The following is a 22418-nucleotide window of genomic DNA, read 5'->3' as shown; positions in this document are numbered from 1 at the left end:
TGGTTTTAAAACGAAGAGCTGGCAAGAAACCAGACAGTATAATCTATGGTTCAAAATGTTGGTAAATTACTGAATCCAGCCCCAACTTTGAAACTTGTGAAACTGTCCTTAAATAACTGCTTTGGAGGCATATTCAAGAGCAAGAGATCTGTGAACCTCTGTCCTGGTGACTAAATGTGGAAAAGTTTTTATTCCGTCTGGAAGCAGACCAACAGAGAGCCCTAAATAGAAGCAGCTTAAGGGCTTAAAAGACTCCATAATTAGGTCTCTGCTTCATCTAAATGCACATGACAAACTTCAGAAATTGTTGAAGGTCCGCCTCTTTCTACCCCCATCAGTGGAATGTGAGCCAGCGTGGAGTTGAAAAACGGAGGTTGCAGGCTCTGAACGGTTATCACCTGTATGGCCATGAGCGAATCACCTTACCTCCCTTAACTCACTTGTCTTACAGTGTTGATTTCAAGCTCAAACGCCATCACGCCTGTGGTGTGTAAACTGCGAAGTGACAAGCAACATCATTTTGGAAGTGAAATTTCTACAAACCATAACATGTAAGCAGAACTATTGCCAGCAGACCCAGTAGGTCAGAGTGAATTTGCAGTCCTGATGATCAATTGAGGTAATGAGAGTTATAAGTAGACTCTGTTCAGATTCAAATGTGGCACGCAGGGTTTTCAGAGCAATCATTTTCTCTTCAAAGTCTGTCAGAATGGGAATAAGGCACTACTCTGACAATCACAGCCCCTGGCATCAGGTGATCTCGATTCACTCCACAGTGATATCAAAATTGCTGTACTACTCTGAATGCACTAGACAAGCTGCTGCAGGACTGTGCAGAATTTGCAGACACAAATAGTTAGAAACAGCAGCTGGGACTTAACTCTAATCATGATTTAACACCAATTAATAATGGTAATTTTCATAATCCTATTACATAGGGCTTATTGCCAAAGTTATCCAAGATATTGTGTGTTTTAGATAACAGTGATTATTCTGGTCAGTGATGATAAAAACTGCTGGGCAGCATCACAGATTAACATTTCAGTCATTCATTTAATTATATAGCAGACTCTATTCTGGCCATTGACAATAAAATATTACAGAAAATACCTACTGTATGGAGCTCATTGTTCAGTTGAAAAATAGAAATGTAAATAAGAAACCAAAATACCATAATCAGTGTTATGAGAGAAGTAAACATAGATACCACATACTATTTGAGAGTTTTGTGGAAACCATATCATCTTTTGTTCCAAGTATGGACAATATTTTAGTAATGTCTTTTCCACAGGATCAAGAATTGATGGATTTGTTGAACAATTGGGTTCTACTATTTTGTTTAGCTAATATACCATTGTGGGGAGGGTGGGTGAAGAAAACAAAAGAAAGTAGTTGGAATACCCATTGCCATTCATAGAGCATTTCTTCAAAGATGCCCGTATTGCTACTGAAATACATGCAATCTGCGACACATGTACACCAAGCAAATACGTTAGTCCTGTTTGATATCCAATTCCAGTATGTTTTTCATCCACAAAAGATCATTGCCGCTGACATGCTTCATTGTTCACAGAAAAAAATGACATTCTGTGCTGCTGCTGCTTATTATTCACCATAATAAGAACGTTTTCTGGAAAGAAAAGCATTATTGAGTTCTGAGCCTGTGCTAATGCCAGAGTGAACCCAAACCACTATTTCTTACCACTGGAACATCAAAATACAAGATTGCTACTATGCTTCTCCACAACGTTGCCAGCTGGCTTCGGTTGATCTCTACTCAAGAACAGTGCCATCTGTAGAAAAGGACATTTCAGGGTGAATGGTGAATGGTGAATGGCTTTTTAGGGTGAAAGGGAACCTACATGTACCTCTATGTTCTGTTTTTCCATTTGACAATTTGAATTGATCTTGCCTGGGGACATTTGTCTAAGTTTAAATAGCAATCCTTCTTAAATCACTGTAGGAGGGTAAGAACACTTTGCTGGTATTGATAATTATGCACTGCCCCGAAGTTATAAAAATCAACAGTGAATGCTGCTGCTGCTGCTGCACATCCATCCCCAGTAATGTTACACTCCAGCTGTAAGTTTTGATTTTAACATATTTTCAAAGTCATTTCTTCATATTTAACTTAAATATAAAACTTCATTGTTACAGACTGAAGATTTATGTCTCCCACCTGCAAATTCATATGGGGAAGCCTTAACATCTAGTAGGGCTGCATTTGGAGACAAGGCTTCTGAAAAAGTAATCAAGGTTACATGAGGTCATAATGATGAGGCTGTGATCCGATAGGACTTGGGTCTTTACAAGAGACTCGAGAGCTCTCTCACTCTCTACATACACAGGCACTGCAGGGATGCCATGTGAACACACGGTGAGAAGGTGGCCAGTGGCAACCCAAGGAGAGAGACGTCCCCAGACACCATCCCTACTGCTCCTTGATTTTGAACTTCGAACCTCCAGAACTGTGAGAAAATAAATTTCTGTTGTTGAAACTACTCAGTCTATGGTATTTTGTGATAGTAAGCCAAGAGACTAATACAAGGATTAAAGAAATATTGGCAAGAGGTCCCAGATTACCCTGTGCATAGAGATGTTTAATAAAAATGAGTCTAGGCCAGGCATGGTGGCTTACGCCTGTAATCCCAGAACTTTGGGAGGCCGAGGCGGACAGATCACAAGGTCAGGAGATCAAGACCATACTGGCTAAAACTGTGAAACCCTGTCTCTGTTAAAAAAAAACACAAAAAATTAGCCGGGCGTGGTGGCGGGAGCCTGTAGTCCCAGCTACTCGGGAGGCTGAGGCAGGAGAATGGCATGAACCCGGGAGGCAGAGCTTGCAGTGAGCTGAGATTGCACCACTGCACTCCAGCCTGGGTGACAGAGCGAGGCTCTGCCTCAAAAAAAAGAGTCTAAACTAGAAACTATGGAGCTAAAGGAAGATGAGTCTCTGAAACCACAATGGAAGCACTTCTTTGAGACCACAAGTAAAGGATGTCAGTTTGACATCACTTTTATCAACATCCAGTGGGCTCCACTCCATGACAACAGTAAAGGTATTAGAACTCTAGAGCCATTTGCTTAGAAGCTTTAATTACACCAGTGACAAAATAAGCAGAGTCATGGAGTGAAAAGACAATACTTCTCTGGCCATGACCACTCAATCTGAAACCACAAGAGGGTTTATACCCACTAATATAACATAAGACATGGTATTTAAAAGGGAAACCCACTCGATTATATAATTTTAGCCTGTATTAACATTGTTCGATCTTAGTGATTTTTTTCTTTTTCAAAATTCAGTTTACATTCTTTTTTTTGCATTTTTGGAATTGGCTGCATAGTAATCTTTTGTTAGTTTTCAGCCCTAACAACAACAACAACAACAAAACACATTCTCTACCTGCTATCAAACAAGTCTCAGATGTTTCCAGTTCTATATGAAAATATTCAATTTTGTATCTTCTTTTTCTCCTTCCCTTTCTTTTTATGATTAACTAATATTTTTAGTACACATAATTTAGTACACATTTGGTGGTAAGCTTGTCAATATTTTTTGTAACTTCTAATATAAAAGTATTAACATCTTTTAAAAAATAACTTAAAACACAAACGTGAAAAAGTAGCAGCCGGGCCCTGTGGCTCATGCCTGTAATCCCAGTACTTCAAGAAGCTGAGGTGGGCAGATCACCTGAGGTCAGGAGTTTGAGACCAGCCTGGCCAACATGGTGAAACCCTGTCTCTACTAAAAATACAAAAATTAGCCAGGCATGGTGTTGTGCACCTGTAATCCCAGCTACTCAGGAGGCTGAGGCAGGAGAATTGCTTGGACCTGGGAGGTGGAAGTTGCAGTGAGCCGAGATTGTGCCACTGCACTCCAGCCTGGGAGACAGAGCGAAACTTCACCCCCCCGACTAAAAAAAAAAAAGTAGCGGGTTTTTTTTAAAGTGAGAATTTTTATCTTTCTATGTATTTATACTAACCAGTACAGCAGTGTTGACGTGTTAACAAAGAGTATATCAGAATGCAGTATTATCAGCAAGACAATATTACTGTATTCAGTAACACTTCTTAAGTAATACTCATATGAAAGTTAAATGCTTTCACTAAAATGAGATATTTTACTATGCAGGTGATGGATATGCTGTGGCCACACCAGACATATTGATTCATGTCCAGATTGAGAGTCCTGTCCACTGACTCTGAACACTGCTTATTGCTTGTCTTGTTTTGGCTTTACTATTAGTTTTATCCTGAACCACAATATGAAAAACTAAAATCGATCTATGAATCACATGCAAATTCATGCCACATATTATCCTTCTCTATTAAAAATGAACACAGTCAAGTATTGGATCTTCCTGATGATCTTCTTCGAAATGCTTTTATTCTAGGTTAAATAACAGAAATATTACCAGCATGAGATTCCAAGGACTAGATTCCGGTCTCAGCTCTACTGCTAACGAGCTAAGCGAACTTAGGCAATCACTTAATTTCCTGGGTCTGAATTTCTCTCATCTTTAAAGAAAATAAAATGAACTTGGTGATATACAAGACCCTTCCTTATTCTAGAATATTCCTCTATTTGAAATGAAATCCTAACTCCAGTGCCCTTGTCACCTCCTGGAATCCTTCCCTGTGTCTTCCCCTTGGATAAACTGAATTCATCTCCTTTATGCCCCCTGTGTACTGAGAATAATCCTCTCGTAGCACTTATCTGACTCATGATCTCTCACTAGACCGGAGCCTCCAGGAGAGCAGGCACCTGGTCTTTTATGTCCACAACCCCATGGTCATGGGATAGGGGCTGGATGGATGCATGGCTATATGGTGAGCCAGCCAATACTTTCTGTGCCGCACTTCAACAAAGTGTCTCATGAGAAGACGTACAGAAACAGCAAATAAAATTCTTCTCTCATCCTATTTAAATAGCCAATCTGGAGGAAAATATGTTCTTGCTATCTTGAAAGTGAAGAAAATATTCAGAAATAATTTAAAATCTCAGGCATGCTTATTGTAGCCAGCAGTGTTCATGTAACATATATTTTAAGTTTCAAGGAAATGAAATTCGCTTGACTGCCTTATGGACAAATATACCACTTACTTTTAAATGGTTCATTCTCTTTTACTCATAAAACATACTGTCTGTAGGTTTCAGCATCTTTTATGGAAAAAGAAGGTTACAACAAAATTACCAATATATCTGCTGATTTGAGGACCTTTGAGGACACAGATTTTCTATTAACCTTTATATATGGTGCATTGGTGATCCTCAAGTCCATGCCAAGGTCAGACAATCCACTAGGCAGATTCACAGAATTCTGCATATCATCATATTCATGGCTATGACTATTGAAGCATAAGATACAAAGAAAATTTAGCAAAGGTAAAGGGGCATGGGCAAAGTCTGGGGGAAGCCAGGCACAAGCAAGAGCATGACAACACACGAGAAATGCTGTCAACCAGGGAAGTTCATTAAGGACTTGGTGCTCCTGGTTTTGCACTGGAGATGGCCACAAAGGCATCTTCTGCCCGACATATGCCAAAATTCCACACTTCGGGAAGGAAAGTTGATATTCATCATCAATCCACCTTGTTAGAATAGACAGTTAAGGCACAGAGAGCTACTTGTCAGTTAGTGGCGAGAGTCCTCTTGAAATCAAGTTCACAAGAGCCAGCTTTATAAGCAAGTCTTTCAAAGGACAATAGTCATATCTGCTAGGTTAACTCGTTTTTACACAAATGGTAAAAATCATTGTGCAACAAACAGGCAAAATGAGAAGAAGTTAATATTAACTTTAAAAGTCTAATAAGAAGCCTTTAAAATGTAGGTGTCACCTGTGTTACCTTTTTATGTGTGTGTCAAAGAAGGTGTGTTGCTTACCTTCTTTGATGTATACCTAAGAGCTGGTCATCAATTTAATGAATACCATTTTGTCATTCCAGGAATTAGCATCTTGAATTGGTTAAATAAATACAAACATAAAGTAAGCAAATAAGTCAACTTTCCTCTGCTTCTCTCTCATCCCTTTTCTGAATATGTTTAAACTTATTGGAAACTATGGAATTGTGTTCTTATTATTGAAAAATAACTCAACCGGTTCTTTTGCTCAATTCAGTTTAGCTTTTGACTCTCACACATGGGATCTTAATCTCCAGTAGTCTGGTGGAGCCTATGTACCTCTCCTCAAAAGAATTGCTTTAAATGCACAAAATAAAATACACAGGATTGCAAAGGAAACACATATTGAAATCTTGTCATCAAAATATTTTCAAATAATTTACAGTATAGCAATCTATGTGCTTCTGTCTAGCAGCAGGCCTAATAACCATCATAATTGTTAAATAGTAATGAGCATACACGGCATTTCAAGATATCTTCAGCACATATGATATATGAAAATACCCATTAATATAATTGCTTTTGGTACTTCTAATAACACTGTAGTTGTCTAACAACCTTTCAAATTAAAGGAAAAGCTAAATGTCAGTTAGAAAATAGATAAAATTTTTTTCATCAAAATGTACAGGCCCTAGGTAAAAATCTCAGGTTTCTAGACCCATGAGACCAGGAGTTCATTAACTGATTCCACTTAGATCGTGAGTTGTTGGACCAAGAGCAAGCAGACTTATTTTGTTTGACCACAGAATTTTAAAAACAAATCAAATTAATTACCAAACAAATGTGTTTTCCCATAAAAATGTGCTTCTGGCCTCTTGGAGAAAAAAAACTATGAGGACTAAGCAACACTAGCCCAGCATCCCCACAAGGCAATGTCCTACCAGACTGAGTAACAGCTGTCTCGTTCACATGTGAAATGAACTCTCCATTTTCACAGTAACTATAAATTCTTCCTTACTCTTTCATGCTATCTGCCTGCTTTGTGTAGCTACTTCTTATTGATATTTGTGGCATTTTCCATCTCATAACCCTCTGAATAGGCAGCAAGTAGAAAATATTTGCTTTCTAATAAAGGTGGGGAGATTCTATTTATATGCCCACTGTTGTCCCCATTTAACTTCTTCCAGTCCTCTTTTTTCAACAATTAACACACTTAAGCCCCCTGGGCAGTCACCTGATTGTAAATAAAGTAATTGAAACACAATCTTGCTCATTTCTTTATGTATTATCTGCAGCTTTGCTATTGACTAAGTTTTACCCCCTCAAAATTCATCTGTGGAAGCTCTTATCCCCAATGTGATGGTATTTGGAGATGGAGCCTTTGGGAGGTAATTAGGTTTAGAAGAGGTCATAAAGTTGGGGCCAGTGCAGTGGCTCACACCTGTAATCCCAGCACTTTGGGAGGCTGAGACAGGCGGATCACGAGGTCAGGAGTTCAAGACCAGCCTGACCAATATGGTGAAACCTTGTCTCTACTGAAAACACAAAAATTAGCCAGGCGTAGTGGCAGGTGCCTGTAATCCCAGATACTCAGGAAACTGAGGCAGGAGAATCGCTTGAACCTGGGAGGCAGAGGTTGCAGTGAGTCGAGATCACGGCACTGCACTCCAGCCTGGGTGACAGAGCGAGGCTCCATCTCATAAAAGAAAACAAAAGTTGGGGCCCTCATGAGGGACTTGGTGCCCTTATAAGACACCAATGAGCTTGCTTCCTCCCCCCGCCATCTCTCCACCTCCCCTTCTCTCTCTTATGTGGTAACACAGTGAGAAGTTGGATATTTTGCAAGCCAGGAAGAGAACCCCCACCAGGGAACCAAATTGGCCAGTAATTTGATCATACACTTTCCAGCCTCCAGAACTGTGAGAAATAAATTCCTGCTGCTTAAGACACCCAATCTATCATATTTTGTTATGGTGGCCCAAGCTAGGACAGTTGCTTTCATACTACAGTGGAAAAGTTGAGTAGTTGAGATTGGCCCACAAATCCAAAATTATTTACTATCTGGTCCTTGACAGAAAAAGTTTGCCAGCCCATGCTGTAGTTGTTTGATGGAATTACTAGTTATAGCTCTAGAATTTTTACATAGAGGGGCTTAAGGATGGGTAGGAAGAGCTATATTTGCACAGCAAGCATCTTACTTTTCCTTAATGAAGATGAAGGCAAGCAGCTAAGGAAGGCTCACTTCCCTCCTTATTGCAGCCATGGAAAGCCATACACTAAACAAACCTCTCTTCTGAGCCACTGGATACACCTGTGTGGCCAGAACTGTACCATACCATGGCTGACAACTTGGATTCAAAATCTGCTCCCTTACTTAGCAGGAACACACCCTTAATCAATGGCTATGATAGCTATGAGATATCAATAGCATACTAAAGACATAGTTTTGGTTATAGAATTCACAACGAATGTCCATTGCAATAATTTTTACAATAATAGCAATAAGGACAAAATGTTTTCATTAATAGATCAATTGGAATAAAGTGAATAAGTGAAAAAGAAACTATAAATTGCTGACAGCGTTTCTGTGGAATATTGTGGAAAAGAAAATATCAGCGACTTTGACAAGTTAAAACAATATGGTAGTCTAAAAAATACAGGTTTTAGAATCATAGAGATGAATGCAAATGCAGGCCCTGACTCCTAAGTTATCTGGCAACTAGCTGTTCCAATTTCAGAACCTTAATCTCTTCATGGGTGAAATGGAGATTATACTGCTCTGTTTGTGGGTTGTTGATGTTTAATAAGATATTATAAGTAAACTATGTTGAAGTGCCTGGCTATTTACAATATGTTTTCAGATGGTAGCTAGTATTACTAATCATGAGATAATATTTTCTCACCACTTATCTTTTTCATGAGAATATTGTTTTTCAGAAAATAAAGTGACACTGAATGACACCCTTTTCCCACTATTTGCCAAGTTATTGAGACAACGCATCAAGAGCAGAAAGGCTACAATTATAAAAACTGACACTGGTTATAATAGGAAACAGGTTGTGAGAGAAGAAAGCCACCTGATGTCACTCAGCAAACTGGCACCCATGGAGACACGCACAGTGTTTCTGAGACCCGTTAGAAAAACCAACAACAGTTTTCTGTCTCTAGCTTCTCTTCCTATCAGAAGTAGCCACACCTGTGTGTACTCAGCTGTCACAACCAATGAATGTGTGTGTGTGTGTGTGTGTGTAAGAGAAAGAGAGGTGACAGATATTTTCCACTGGTGATCTGTTTTCATTGTCCCTCCTTGGCACCTTGCATTGCAAAGGTATCAGTTGGTTATTTGATATTAATCCCTCTGGGCCTGAGTTTTCTCATGTGATTTGAAGGACAAAATAGCTGCCCATTTTCTTTCACAGGAATATTATAAACATCAAGTCCTGAGAAATGTACAGATGTTGGACAGGCGTTTTCAATAATCTTGCAGTATTTAAGAATACAGTCTTCCCTCGGTATATGAGGGAGACTGGTTCCAGGATCCCCTCACATACCCAAATCCTCACATACTGAAGCCCTGCTGTCCACCCTGTGGAACCCATATACAGGAAAAGTCGGCTCTTGGTATACACACATTTCAAATAATACAAATACTGTATTTTTCATCTGCATTTGGTCAAAAAATATTGGTGTGTAAGCGGACCCTTGTTGTTCAAATCTGTGTTATTCAAGGACCAACCATACCACAAGACTCAACTACCTAACAGGTTGCCTTGTTGAAGGGAAATTTGTCATTGCAGAAGGCAGAGCGTAGACCAAAGGAGACATTCCTGCTTAATACTGAAAGGGACTCTGAGCTCCCTAACAATAAGTGAGAAACTTCCACATTTAGTTAATATTTAGCATCCCTCTTCCACATTCATCTGCCTTCACTTTCAACTATTTGTGTTTGACATAATATTCACATTTAACTATAGATCTATTGAGCATAGGTACCTGTATTTAAGTCTGTATGTTCTCTATAGCTATTTAATTCTGTCTCACAGGTTCTGGACGCTCCATCTATTTGATAACAAAAGTATGAACTGAAAATGATGTTCAAGTATAGATCAAATAAATGTGATACAACCAGTACAAACACTACTCCTGCTAGTCTCATCCTTTCTTGGAACCCTAAGTAGGAATTACATTGACTTAATTACATTCATTTCTACATTGCTACAGTATAGACATTAATTTATCTCTTTGCTTGATTTCTTCCCTCCCTGTTAACTACAGAGAAGGTTTCATTTAAGCAGGTTATGGAAAGGAATGACTGTTATTTCAAAATACTTCACCACAGACAGGCGATCATTTTAGATAAAATCACTTAAGTGCAGTTATCCAAACATATATTTCATTCTTGGCAATAAAAAAGCCCTACCCAACGCCCAATGACCTAGAAACCAGAAGTAGGAGATTTCTTCATGCAAATTAAATTTGTGTCACACTCATCAGTTAAAAAGTGGCAATGAAGGTTAAATGTGCAGCAGCAGTGTAAAATAAAGGATTCCTATCCATATTTGTAGGATGTGTCAATGTGGCTAATTAATTTTTGAGATAGCGTTCTTTGAAAGAGTAAACTTTGTGAATTGATTATGAAATGAGAGGTGCCTAAAGAGAGCTGAGAATGTAAAATAGGCACCCAGCTTGATTAACTTTACCAGCTTTTAAAAAACCCATATAATAAGGTAAAAGACACTGGAATTGATTTTATGGCAGTGTTATAAACTCCAAGAACCAACTACATCATAGGAGAGTTCACAGCTTGTTTCTCTTCAAGTCTGTTTTTCATTTTGTATATTAAATGGTAAAGATTCAAGTCTTTACTCATAGAAACAGGGTGTTTTTTTCCCTTAAAAAGTTAACAAAATATAAATAAAGGGAAGGAAAATTATGCCACTTTACATTGATGGGAATTTAGTGCTGCAAAACAAAGTATCTTTTCTACTCCTCAGCTAATAGAGCTGAATTAATTAATACTCTGGACACTAATAAGAAAAAGCAGACCCAGACAACATACCCGTTTCCTCAGATTGCAAGTAAGAGTGAGATTCCTTGAGAAGGAGTTTGCAAAAGCTGTATAAAAGTCCAGGACTTTGAGCAAGGCTTCCCGCTTGATGATGTGTAGGTCACAGTACGTCAGTGCTCGGACGTTTGCACATGCATGGGCAAGGGTGGTCTCCTTCCAGAAGATGTCTCCAAATACATCACCCTTCCCTAGAAAACAGTATAAGATACATATTCAAGTATCTACCACTGTTCTTATTGTGATCACTCTTGTTATTCAGTTTTATATAGTATTGACCTTCCAGCATAATTTAGAACTGAGGGGATAACCGCATCTCTAAACACATAACAATATACAATGCTTTCATATAATACGGAAAGTAACATCACCCTGAATTCAGTTATTGATGAAAATCTGCAGTGACATGAATAAATGGATCCAACAGAGAAGCCAAACACCTCATTTTAACAAATAATTTCATTATTTTCTGCCACCTTAACTTTTCCTATTTTGACTAGAAGGAGCAAAGGTGACTACTTAGTTTCATCCTTGCCTTCTGGTAAAGATAATAAAATGCAACATAGAAGGATCTGCTGTAAATAAATCTAGGGCTGATCCAACATATATTACACACACATTATTCAGTAACTATGAATTGTGCCCTAAGCCAATTAAAACTTGCCACGACTTAGTTCCCCAAGAATGCCCTTCCCTCTCTACCTAGCCAACCTTATACAGGTTCTCAGAGTCCAGCTCAAGAGCTCCCCATCCACAATGACAAAGCTGAAGGACCCAGCTTGAGTAAAACATGGAGACTCAAATGTGTTATCCCATGAACAGTTCTATAAAAAGTGCTACACTATCATCAAATGTAGACGGCTTTTAAACATTCTAGAAATTGCACAGAAATCACCTATTCACTTCAGAGCACTACCCACTGGTGGCCTGAACTCAACCATTTATCATTTGAAATCAAATACTTAGTTGCCCAAATAAAAAGAACGAGAAAGAGTCTAAGGTTAAAGATCCCCAAGGCCTTTCTGCCGAGGCAGTTCCATAAAAGTCCCTGGTTTCTGAAGTGTAGTCAACTGCATTCTTTGTTCAACTTCTGCGTGAAAGGAAAAGTTTTAAAGAGAAAAAGACAGGGGGAGTATATCCAGGAGGGAAACATCTTCCTAGAGACACTCTGTTAATGATTTCTTCTTTCTGCACTCAAACCACAGAGCTGAGCAACTATCTGCCGTCATCAAGCAGATTAAAATCAGACCTAACAGGAAAAAAAAAAAAGAAGAAGAAGAAGAAAGAACTTGCATCACCCTTCAGGCCAGCCAGACAACCAGAGAAAAAAGAAAATGTGTAACCACAGAAATGAGAGAGAGACAAAGACAATGACAAGACAGAAACAGAGAGGTTGAGTGAGTGAGATCACAGATTCTTTGCTCACCTAGGTAGTTGGGAAGTTCTGAGAGAAACATGGGGCTTGATTTCAAGCTTAAGGGGGACTTCAGGGTAGAAAGAGAAAATATGCACATGACTGAAGAGGTGATTAAAACCACCACATGATCATGTGACCAGCATAAAACAACTATAATGAATATTTAATTAATCTTAAGCAATTCATTTGTTTCTGGACCCTCCAAAAATTCCTTTTAGTTCATGACACTGATGAACGAATTAACCATCTAATACCCATTTATTTGCCCAAGGAAGGGAGATTAGAAACCTGATATCCAAACAAAGTCTCTAGGGTTATACAGCATCGTAATAACCAAAGGGAGACTGCAGTTACAGAAACTCTACCTCCTTTTATACAGATGAGTTTCAGAACTCTGTACGTGGTATTCTCTTCAAACTAGTAATCCCAATTATAGGCATTTATTCAAATTGCATAACAAGAAGTACCAAATTTATTTATAAAAATGCTCACTGAAGTGAAATTGATAATCACAAAAAATTAGAAATAAATGTCAATAAATAATGAAATAGTATGCAGACACAAGGTATCATAAATTTTACAAGTGACATAGAGGTTATATAAGGTTATATAAAATAGTAAAAGCAGGATATCAAACCATACACACAGTATAATCTCATTTTATGTACCCCATCTCCCCACCCCCAAACATACATACATATATGCACACAAAGCGCAGAAGTAAATGCATCAAAATGGTAGGTCCTCTCTGCATTATGGAACAATGTATGGTTTTCATTTTGTCTTATAATTTATGTGTAATACTTTGTAAACAGAAAACATCAACAACTGTTACATTACCACAGTTCCTGATGGCACCAAAAAAAAAAAAAAAAAAAAAAAGGCAAGCTTTTAAAGGGCTGCTTTGATCTACCTCTTATTTCTTTTCCTTTTTATTCTTACTCTTTCCATACTGGATTTTTCCTTCAAGAGATAGAAAAAAAGTCACACTTCTCTATGACTCATTTCTGTATCATTTTCTTAAATTGTCAATTATAACCTCTTAACCATTTATGAGTGCTCATTACTTTACAGCTATTTGGTTTTCATATATTTTCACATCTGAGAATCAAAACATTAGAACCACTGCATGTAATATTCTTTATAGTGTTATTAATGATAACCCTAGATTTTTATTTAAACCCTATATGTCCAATAGCTATGGCAATTGTAAAAATATGTGTAAAATATCAATGTCCAAAGAATTAAAACAGCTTTTGAGATAACATGCAAAAAATTCTTAACTTACAATGTTAATTAAGAAATAAATATATAAAGAATAATATGAATATGTTTACAGCTATAACAAAATATATAAAAATGAAACTGAAGTGTCAAGACTAAAAGAATTGTCAATTAAGAAATCTACTTTATCTTCTTTTCTTAAGACAATTCTCTTGATGGAACCAAAGTATAATGTATTTTATAAGTATATGTTATTATATATAGTTTATTAGTCTGTTCTCACACTGCTAATAAAGAACGAAGACATACCCAAGACTGGGTAATTTATAAAGAAAAGAGGTTTAACTGACTCACAGTTCTACATGACTGGAGAGACATCACAATCATGTCCAAAGGCAAATGAGGAGCAAAGCCATGTCTTACATGGTGGCTGGCAAGAAAGCTTGTACAGGGGGAACTCCCATTTATAAAGCCATCAGATCTCAAGAGATTTATTCACTACTAGGAGAACAGTATGGGGGAAACTGCCCCCATTATTCAATTTTTCCACCTGGCTCTGCCCTTGACATGTAGGAATTATTACAATTCAAGGTGAGATTTAGGTGAAGAGACAGCCAAATCATATCATATAATATACTATGTTATATAAATTTATCAATTGATACAAATTGAGCTAAAAGTCTAAAGGGATACAAGACTAAAATAAAATGCATTTAAATAATAATAGCAACTGGATTTAAGTGGTATGTTTATGCGTCTTTTTCTTCTTACTCTGTTTTCCAAATTTTTCTATATTAAAAAACAGCAAACCATTTTCACCAATGTCTTTCATTATACTCCTTAATAAAACTGAATTCATAAAATATATACATAGATTTATAGATCATAAATAAATATTCATTGATTACTAAGTGCATTTTCAACAGGTTAAAGGTACTCAAAATGGAAAGGTAATTTCTTCTTACCAGTATGGGTCATTTTTAATTAAAGAATCATTCAAATATCTGTTATATATTTTATTTAACTTAACTGATGAAATTAAAAATTCTTACACTATTTCTGCCTAAAATTTTTAAATTTAAATTATTACATTAAATTATTATGTTTTTGGTATTATGGGAAAATAAAAAGTCTATGATACAGTGAGGATAGCAATAAACTAGAATATGAACTCATGATAAACTTTATTTCCTGCTCCTCTCCCAAAAAGTTTAGAAAAGCAAAGCAAAATTAACAAAAGTAGATAATTCTGCCCCCAACATCAGAATTCACTTTACGTAATAAGCAACACTAATTGTTTCATTACATAGAATTTTCATTGGGATATGCAATATGTAAACTGGATATTAAGCTAATCAACCATTTCAAAGTGTGTTTACTTTGTTGGCTTTCTACGTCACCTATTAAGCAATCAATTCACAACAAACTTTTACCGCATTTCTGAAAATACGGTCATCTTTCAAAAAAATTAATTAATTTACCAGCCAAACTAAAGTTGGTTAATGTCCTTCTTCAAGCATATTATGCACATTTACTGTAAGTCATCTCAGAAATCATAGGCTGTGAAAATGTGGGGTTAGGCATGGAATATCTAACATGCATGCATCTAATATGCATGGAATAACTAATGAAGAAACACTTTTCTTTATTGTACAAAAGATTTTGCACACTTTCAGGGCTGGGAACGCCTGTTCATCTTCTTGACTACAGAACATTTGATGCTGGTTTTTAGGTCAGCTCCTGCTGGGTACAAGTAGTCTCTGCTATAAACATTTTAGAGCTAGAGATAACTAACCTCCCCTCAAATCCTAAAATTAGTAGAAAGCTTGTGCTAAACATGAAAGTTGTTGTTTGGTCTATTTATATTTTCTCAGTTCTTTTCATCAAGTCTTATGAAGTATTTCACTGTTAAACTACAGGAAAAAGGATTGTAAAACAGAAATAAGTGTGAAAGACTCATATAGTAGGAAACTGGAACATTTAAGGCAAAACAGAGAGAGAGTTACAACATAATTAAAGAAGTAATACAGACTACGGTATGCTTAGGGATTATGGTCCCCTAAGGGGCTGATTTTATAGCCAGATTTATTTTTTCAAATGTGAGACACATTATTTGGTGAGTTAATAACATAAATAAAATAAATGCATAAAAATTACCACAGTTAGGCAGGGCACAGTAGCTCATGCCTGTAATCCCAGCACTTTGAGTGGCCGAGGTGGGCAGATCATGAGGTCAGGAGTTCGAGACCAGCCTGGCCAACATGATGAAACCCCATTTCTACTAAAAATACAAAAATTAGCTGGGCACAGTGGCGGGTGCCTATAATCCCAGCTACTTGGGAGGCTGAGGCAGGAGAATGGCTCGAACCCAGGAGGAGGAGGTTGCAGTGAGCTGAGATCACGCCACTGCACTCCAGCCTGGGTGACAGAGCAAGACTCAGTCTCGGAAAAATAAATACATAAATAAAAATTACTATAGGTATTCATCAGTGAGAACTGCTAATCTGAATTTTACTTAGGTAGTTTTCTGTGAGTTTAGGGGTGTGATAGTGGCTCTATTTGAAGATTTTTCTATACAGTGATCTTAATCCATGTATTCACTTCTTTTTTTAGTAAGTTTTATTGTATATACTTGAGATTTAACATGTAACGTTATGGAATACATAAAGACAGTAAAATCACTATAGTGAATCACTATAGTAAAGCAAATTAACATGTCTATCATCTTACATATTTTTGATTGTGAGATGAAAGCAGCTAAAATCTACCTATTTAACAAAAATTTGTGTTACAAACAGGCATAACCCTCATTTTATTGTGCTTTACCTTATTGCACTTAGCAGATATTATGTTTTTTACAAATTAAAGGTTTGTGGCAACTCAGTGTCAAACAAGTCTATCAGCATCATATTTCCAACAGCATGTGATCATTTTGTGTCTCATTTTGGTAATTCTCACAATATTTCTAATTTTTTCATTATTATTATATCTGTTATGGAAATCTGTGATCAGTAATCTTTCATGTTATTGTTGTGATTCTTTGGGGCCACTACAAACCACACCCGTATAAGATGGCAAACCTAATCAATACATATTGTGTGTGCTTTAAATACTCCACTGATCCATCATCCCCCAACTCCCTCTTCCTCTCCTCGGGCCTCCCTGTTTTCTGAGACACAATAATATCAAAATTAGGCCAACCAGCAACCTTAAAATGGCTTCTACGTGTTCAAGCAAAAGGAAGAATCACAAATCTCTCACTTCAAGTCCAAAGATAGAAATAATTAAGCTTAGTGAGGAAGGCATGTCAAAAGCTAAAAGAGACTAAAAGCTAGGCCTCTTGCACCAAACAGCTAGCCAAGTTGTGAATGCACAGTAAAAGTTCTTGAAGGAAGTTACAAGTGCTACTCCAGGGAACTCATGAATGACAAGGAAATGAAACAGACTTACTGCTGATAAGGAGAAAGTTTTATTGGCCTGGAAAGAAGATCAAACCAGCCACAACATTCCCTTAAGCCAACGCCAAATCCAGAGCAAAGCCCTAACTATCTCCAATTCTGTAAAGGCTAAGAGAGGAGAGGAAACTGCAGAAGAAAAGTGTGAAGCTAGCAGAGATTGGTTTATAAAGTTTAAGAAAAGGAGCCATGTCCACAACATCAAAATGCAAGCTGAAACAGCAAGTACTGATGTAGGAGCTGCAGCATGTTATCCAGAAGATCTGCTAAAATAACTGATGAAGGTGACTAGACTAGACAACAGATTTTTAATGCAGATGAAACAGCCTGCTATTAAAAGAAGATGCCATCTGGGACTTTCATAGAAAGAGAGAAGTCAAAAACTGGCTTCAAAACTTTAAAGGATAGGCTAACTCGTTAGGGCCTAATGCAGCTGCTGACTTTAGTTGAAGCCACTACTCCTTGATTACTCCCAAAGCCCTAGAATCTTAAGAATTATGCTAAATCTACTCTGCCTTTGCTCTATAAATGGAAGAACAAAGCCTGGATGACAGTGCATCTGTTTATAGCATGCTTTACTGAATATTTTAAGCCTACTGTTGAGACCAACTGCTCAGAAAAAAAGATTCGTTTGAAAATATGACTGCTCATTGACAATGCATCTGGTCACTCAAGAGCTCTAATGAAGATGTACAAGATGAATGTTGTTTTCATGCCTGCTAACACAACATCCATTCTGCAGCCCATGGATCAAGGAGTAATGTTGACTTTGAAGTCTTATTATTCAAGAAATATATTTTGTAAGGCTATAGCTGTCATAGATACTGATTCATCTAAAGGATCTAGGCAAAATAAATGGGAACTCTTCTGGAAAACATTCAGAATTCTAGATGCCATTCAGAACACTTGTGATTCATGTGAGATGTGAGAAAGCCAAAATATTAATATTAACAGGAGTTTGGAAGAAGTTGATTCCAACCCTCATGGATGATTTTGAGAGCTTCAGACTTCAGTGGAGGAAGTAACTGCAGATGTAGAAATAGCAAGACAACTAGAATTAGAAGTGGAGTCTGAAAATGTGGATGACTTGCTGCAATCTCACTATAAAACCAACCAGTGAGAAGTTGCTTTTTATGGATGAGCAAAGAAAGTGGTTTCTTGAGACAGAATCTACTCTTAGTGAAGACGCTATGAACATTGTTGAAATGACAACAAAGGATTTATAACAGTTCATAAACTCAGTCGATCAGACAGTGGCAAGAGTTTGAGAGGACCGACTCCAATTTTGAAAGAAGTTCTACTGTGACTAAAATGCTATCAGTCAGCATCACATACTATAGAGAAATATTTTATGAAAGGAAGAGTCAGTTGATGCAGCAAATTTCATCGTCATCTTAGTTTAAGAAATTGCCACCTCTATTCCACCCTTCAGCAACCACCAACCTGATGAGTCTGCATCTGTCAACATCAAGGCAGGACTGTCCACCGTCAAAAAGATTACAACTCGTTGAAGGCTCAGATGATCACTAGCATATTTTAACAATAAAGTATTTTTAAATTAAGGTATATGCATTTTCTAGACATAATGTTATTGCACACATAACAGACTAAGCATAATGTGAACATAACTTTTATATGTGCTGGGAAACCAAAAAATTGGTGACTCTATTACAACATTGGCCCTATTATGGTGGCCAGGTACCAAACCAACACAATCCCTGAGATATGCCAATACAATATTATTAGCTATAGTCTTCATATATACATTAGATCTCTAAAAACGTTCATCCTACATGTGTGCTACGTTCTAGCCTTTGACCTACATGTACTCATTTCCTGCCACCCTACTCTACCTCCCCACCACTGTTTTACTCTCTATCTTTGCATATTTGACTTTTTAAAAAGATTCTACATATAAGTGAAATCAAGTAATATATTATTTATGTGTCTGGCTTATTTCACTTAGTATAATGTCCTCAACATTCATCCATGCTGTGGCAAATGGCAGGCTCTCTTTCTTTTTTAAGGTTGAATAATATTCCATTGCATATACTTACTACATTTTCTTTATCAATACATCCATCAATGGATACTTCGGTGGCTTCCATATCTTGCCTATTGTGAATAATACTGCAACAAACATGGGAGTGAAGATATCTGTAGGAGGTGATAAATTCATCACCTGTGGGTATTTACCCAGTAGAGGGATACTGGGTCACACAGCAGTACTATTTTTAATTTTTTAATAAATCTCCATGTTGTTTTCCATAATGGCTGCACCAAACTACATTCCCACCAATAGTATACCAGGATTCTCTTTTCTCCACACCCTCATCAACATTTATTATATCTTGTCTTTTTGATAATAGCTTTCCTAACAGGTGTGAGGTGATATCTCATAATGACTTTAATTTGCATTTCCCTGATGATTAGTGATTTGAGCACCTTTTCATATACCTGTTGGTTATTTTTATGTTTTATCTGGAGAAATTTCTGCTCAGGTCTCTTGCTCACTTTTTAACAGGGTAATTTATTTTCTGCTATTGAATTATAAGAGTTCTTACATATATGTGGTTTGCAAATATATTTCACAGTCTATAGGCTGCCTTTTCATTTTATTGATTGTTTCCCTTGTTGTACAGAAACGTTTTAGTGTGATGTAATCCTACTTATTTATTTTTGCTTTTGTAGCCCAAGCTTCTGGTGTTATATCCAAAAAGTCATTGCCAAGGCCAGTGTCAAGGTGTTTTTCCTGTATGTTCTCATCAACGTGTTTTATAGTTTCAGGTCTCACAGTTAGGTGTTTTATCCATTTTGAGTTGATTTTTTCTGTGGGTGGAAAATAGGGTACTAATTTTATCCTTTTGCATGTGGAAATCCAGTTTTCCCAGCACTATATATTGAAAAGACTACTAATTTCCCATTGTGGCCTCTTGGCACCCTTGCTGAAAATTAGTTGACTATATATGTTTGGATTTCTTTCTGGGCTCTCTGTTCTGTTCTACTGCTCCATGTTTCTTTTTTATGCCAGTACCACACTGTTATAATTACTAGACATTTGTAATATAATTTTAAATCAGGAAGTGTGATGCCTCCAAGTTTGTTCTTTCTCCATACAGATTTTTGTCTATTTGGGTTTTTTCTACAGCTTCACATGAATTTGAGGATTGTTTTCTCTATTTCTTTAAAAATGTCATTGGAATTTAGATAGCAATTGCTTTGACCATGTATATTGCTTTGGGTAGTATGTACATTTTAACAATATTAATTCTTATAACCCATGAATATAGGATATATTTCCATGTATTTGTGTCTTCTTCAATTCTTTCTTTCTTTTTTTTTTCTTTCACTGTTCCTTGTGGAGCAGGGCTAACTTATTGGTGGTATACCCAGAGCCATCTGATTTCTTTCATCTATGCTTTATAGTTTTCTGTGTACAGATATTTTACCTTTTTGGTTAAATTCATTCGTATGTATTTTTGTAACAATTGTGAGATTTTTTCTTGATTTCTTTTTCAGCTAGGTCATTATTTGCATATAGAAATGTTGCCAATTTTTGTAGTTGATTTTGCAACCTGCCACTTTACTACATTTGTTTATTAGTTCTAACAAGGTTTTTGTAGAAACTTTGGCTTTTTCTACATCTAGAATCGTGTCATCTACAAACAGATAATTTTACCTCTTTCTTTCTGTTTTAAATGCCTTTTATTTATTTTTCTTGTCTGACTGCCTTTGCTAGTACTTCCAGTGCTATATTGAATAGAAGTGGTAAGAGCAGGCATCCCTGCCTTGTGCTGGATCTTACTGGTAAAGTCTTCAGTGTTCCCCATTGATCATGATGTCATCACCACTAGACCATCATATACGAAATGCTTAATGGAGTTCTTCAACTGGAAATGAAAGGATAATAACTATCAAAATGAAAATATATGAAAGTATAAAACTCACTGGTAGAAGTCAATACAAAGTAAAAAGCAGAATATTCCATTACTATAGTATTAGTATATAAATCTTCCAGATCTCTAGTATGAAGGTTAAAAGTTAAAATGGTCAAAAATAACCATAGATACAATAAGTAACTTACAGTAAGTCAGTCACAAGAAAAGAAGAAAAAAAAAGGACCTACAAAACAACCAGGAAACAATGAATAAAAGGGCAAGAATAAGTCTTTACCTATCAATACCCTTAAACGTAAGTGGATTAAATTATCCAATCAAAAGACAGGGTGGCTGAATGGATGTTAAAAAAACAAGATCCCACTATATTCTACCTATAAGACCCATTTTAGCTTTAAGAACACACATGGGCTGAAAGTTAAAGAAAGGAAGATATTCCATGCAAACAGTCACCAAAAGAGAGCAGGGGTGGCTATATTTACATCAGATAAAATAGATTTCAAGTCAAAAACTGTCACAAGAGACAAATAAGCTCATTATTTAATGATAAAGGCATCAATTTATCAAGTATATAACAACTGTTAATATATATGTACCCAACATTGGAGTATCAAAATATACAAAGCAAATATTAATGGACTTGTGGGAAAAAATGCATAGAGATGCAATAATAGCAGGGGACTTCAATAACCCACTTTCAACAATGAATAGATCAACCAGATAGGAAATTAATAAAGAAATATTGGACTTGAACTGTATTCACTTTTATTTATTAGTCAGTCCTTCATATAAGTTATCATTGCAATCGGCTCATAAACTTCATTATAATTACATGGGTCCAAAAGTATTCATTTATAGATGAATAAGACTATATGTTTTTAATTATATTATTCCAAATGGATTCAACTATGTACAAACTGCAAGGGTCATAAAGTAATATTTTAAAAAGGAAGAAGAGAAAGAACAAAACAATGAGTATTGAAACTAAGAAATTATATAGGTTTATTAGAATAAAATCTTTTAAAACATTTAGAAAAGATGTCTGTCACTCTTCAATGATTGATGTCCAAAGTCATTATGTTAAAATCATCATAGATACAAGCTTGAAGACATTTTCAGAGAAGCAAATAATAATTCTTATCTATTAAAAAAAATAACTGATTTAGCTTGTAGATTTTTTTACACACACAAAGAATGAGCCAAATAACTCTTATTAAGCAGAAGTAAAGAGAAAGTATCCTGACATCAGTAAGAAACTACCTTTAAGGAGGTAGAAGAAATGTTAATAAACATGCTGATTATCCTGAGTTTGGCACTATTAGTGTTAAGAACAAATTGACTGCATACAAAAATCCAAATATGTGCTTAAATCAAGAAAAGGAATGGCATATTATAAAAAAGAAATCCATGCAAAAGACTAATTTGGAAATCAATTACATCTTGAAACTCTCCTGTCTTCTTTTTCTAAGAAAACATTTAGAGTTGAAGCCTATGATATTGTTCATATTATAACTAA

At 36.4% G+C, this 22418-nt stretch overlaps 1 protein-coding gene across 2 annotated transcripts in view; it reads right to left on the bottom strand.

The window, feature by feature from the left end:
• KCNH5 (potassium voltage-gated channel subfamily H member 5) overlaps window positions 1-22418 on the bottom strand; it is a 952486-nt gene that overhangs the window by 76371 nt on the left and 853697 nt on the right. The window contains exon 10 of one of the 2 annotated variants that reach the window (XM_031935710.1): window positions 10905-11101. The exons of the other annotated variant lie outside the window; for it this stretch is intronic. Coding sequence (XP_031791570.1) covers window positions 10905-11101 — 197 coding nt within the window. The remainder of the gene's footprint in view (window positions 1-10904; window positions 11102-22418) is intronic. 2 annotated transcript variants of the gene reach the window in all.

This window comes from Piliocolobus tephrosceles, chromosome 6 (genome assembly GCF_002776525.5).
Source record: "Piliocolobus tephrosceles isolate RC106 chromosome 6, ASM277652v3, whole genome shotgun sequence".
NCBI lineage: Eukaryota > Metazoa > Chordata > Mammalia > Primates > Cercopithecidae > Piliocolobus > Piliocolobus tephrosceles.
This window is presented reverse-complemented; position numbering and strand designations above follow the sequence as displayed.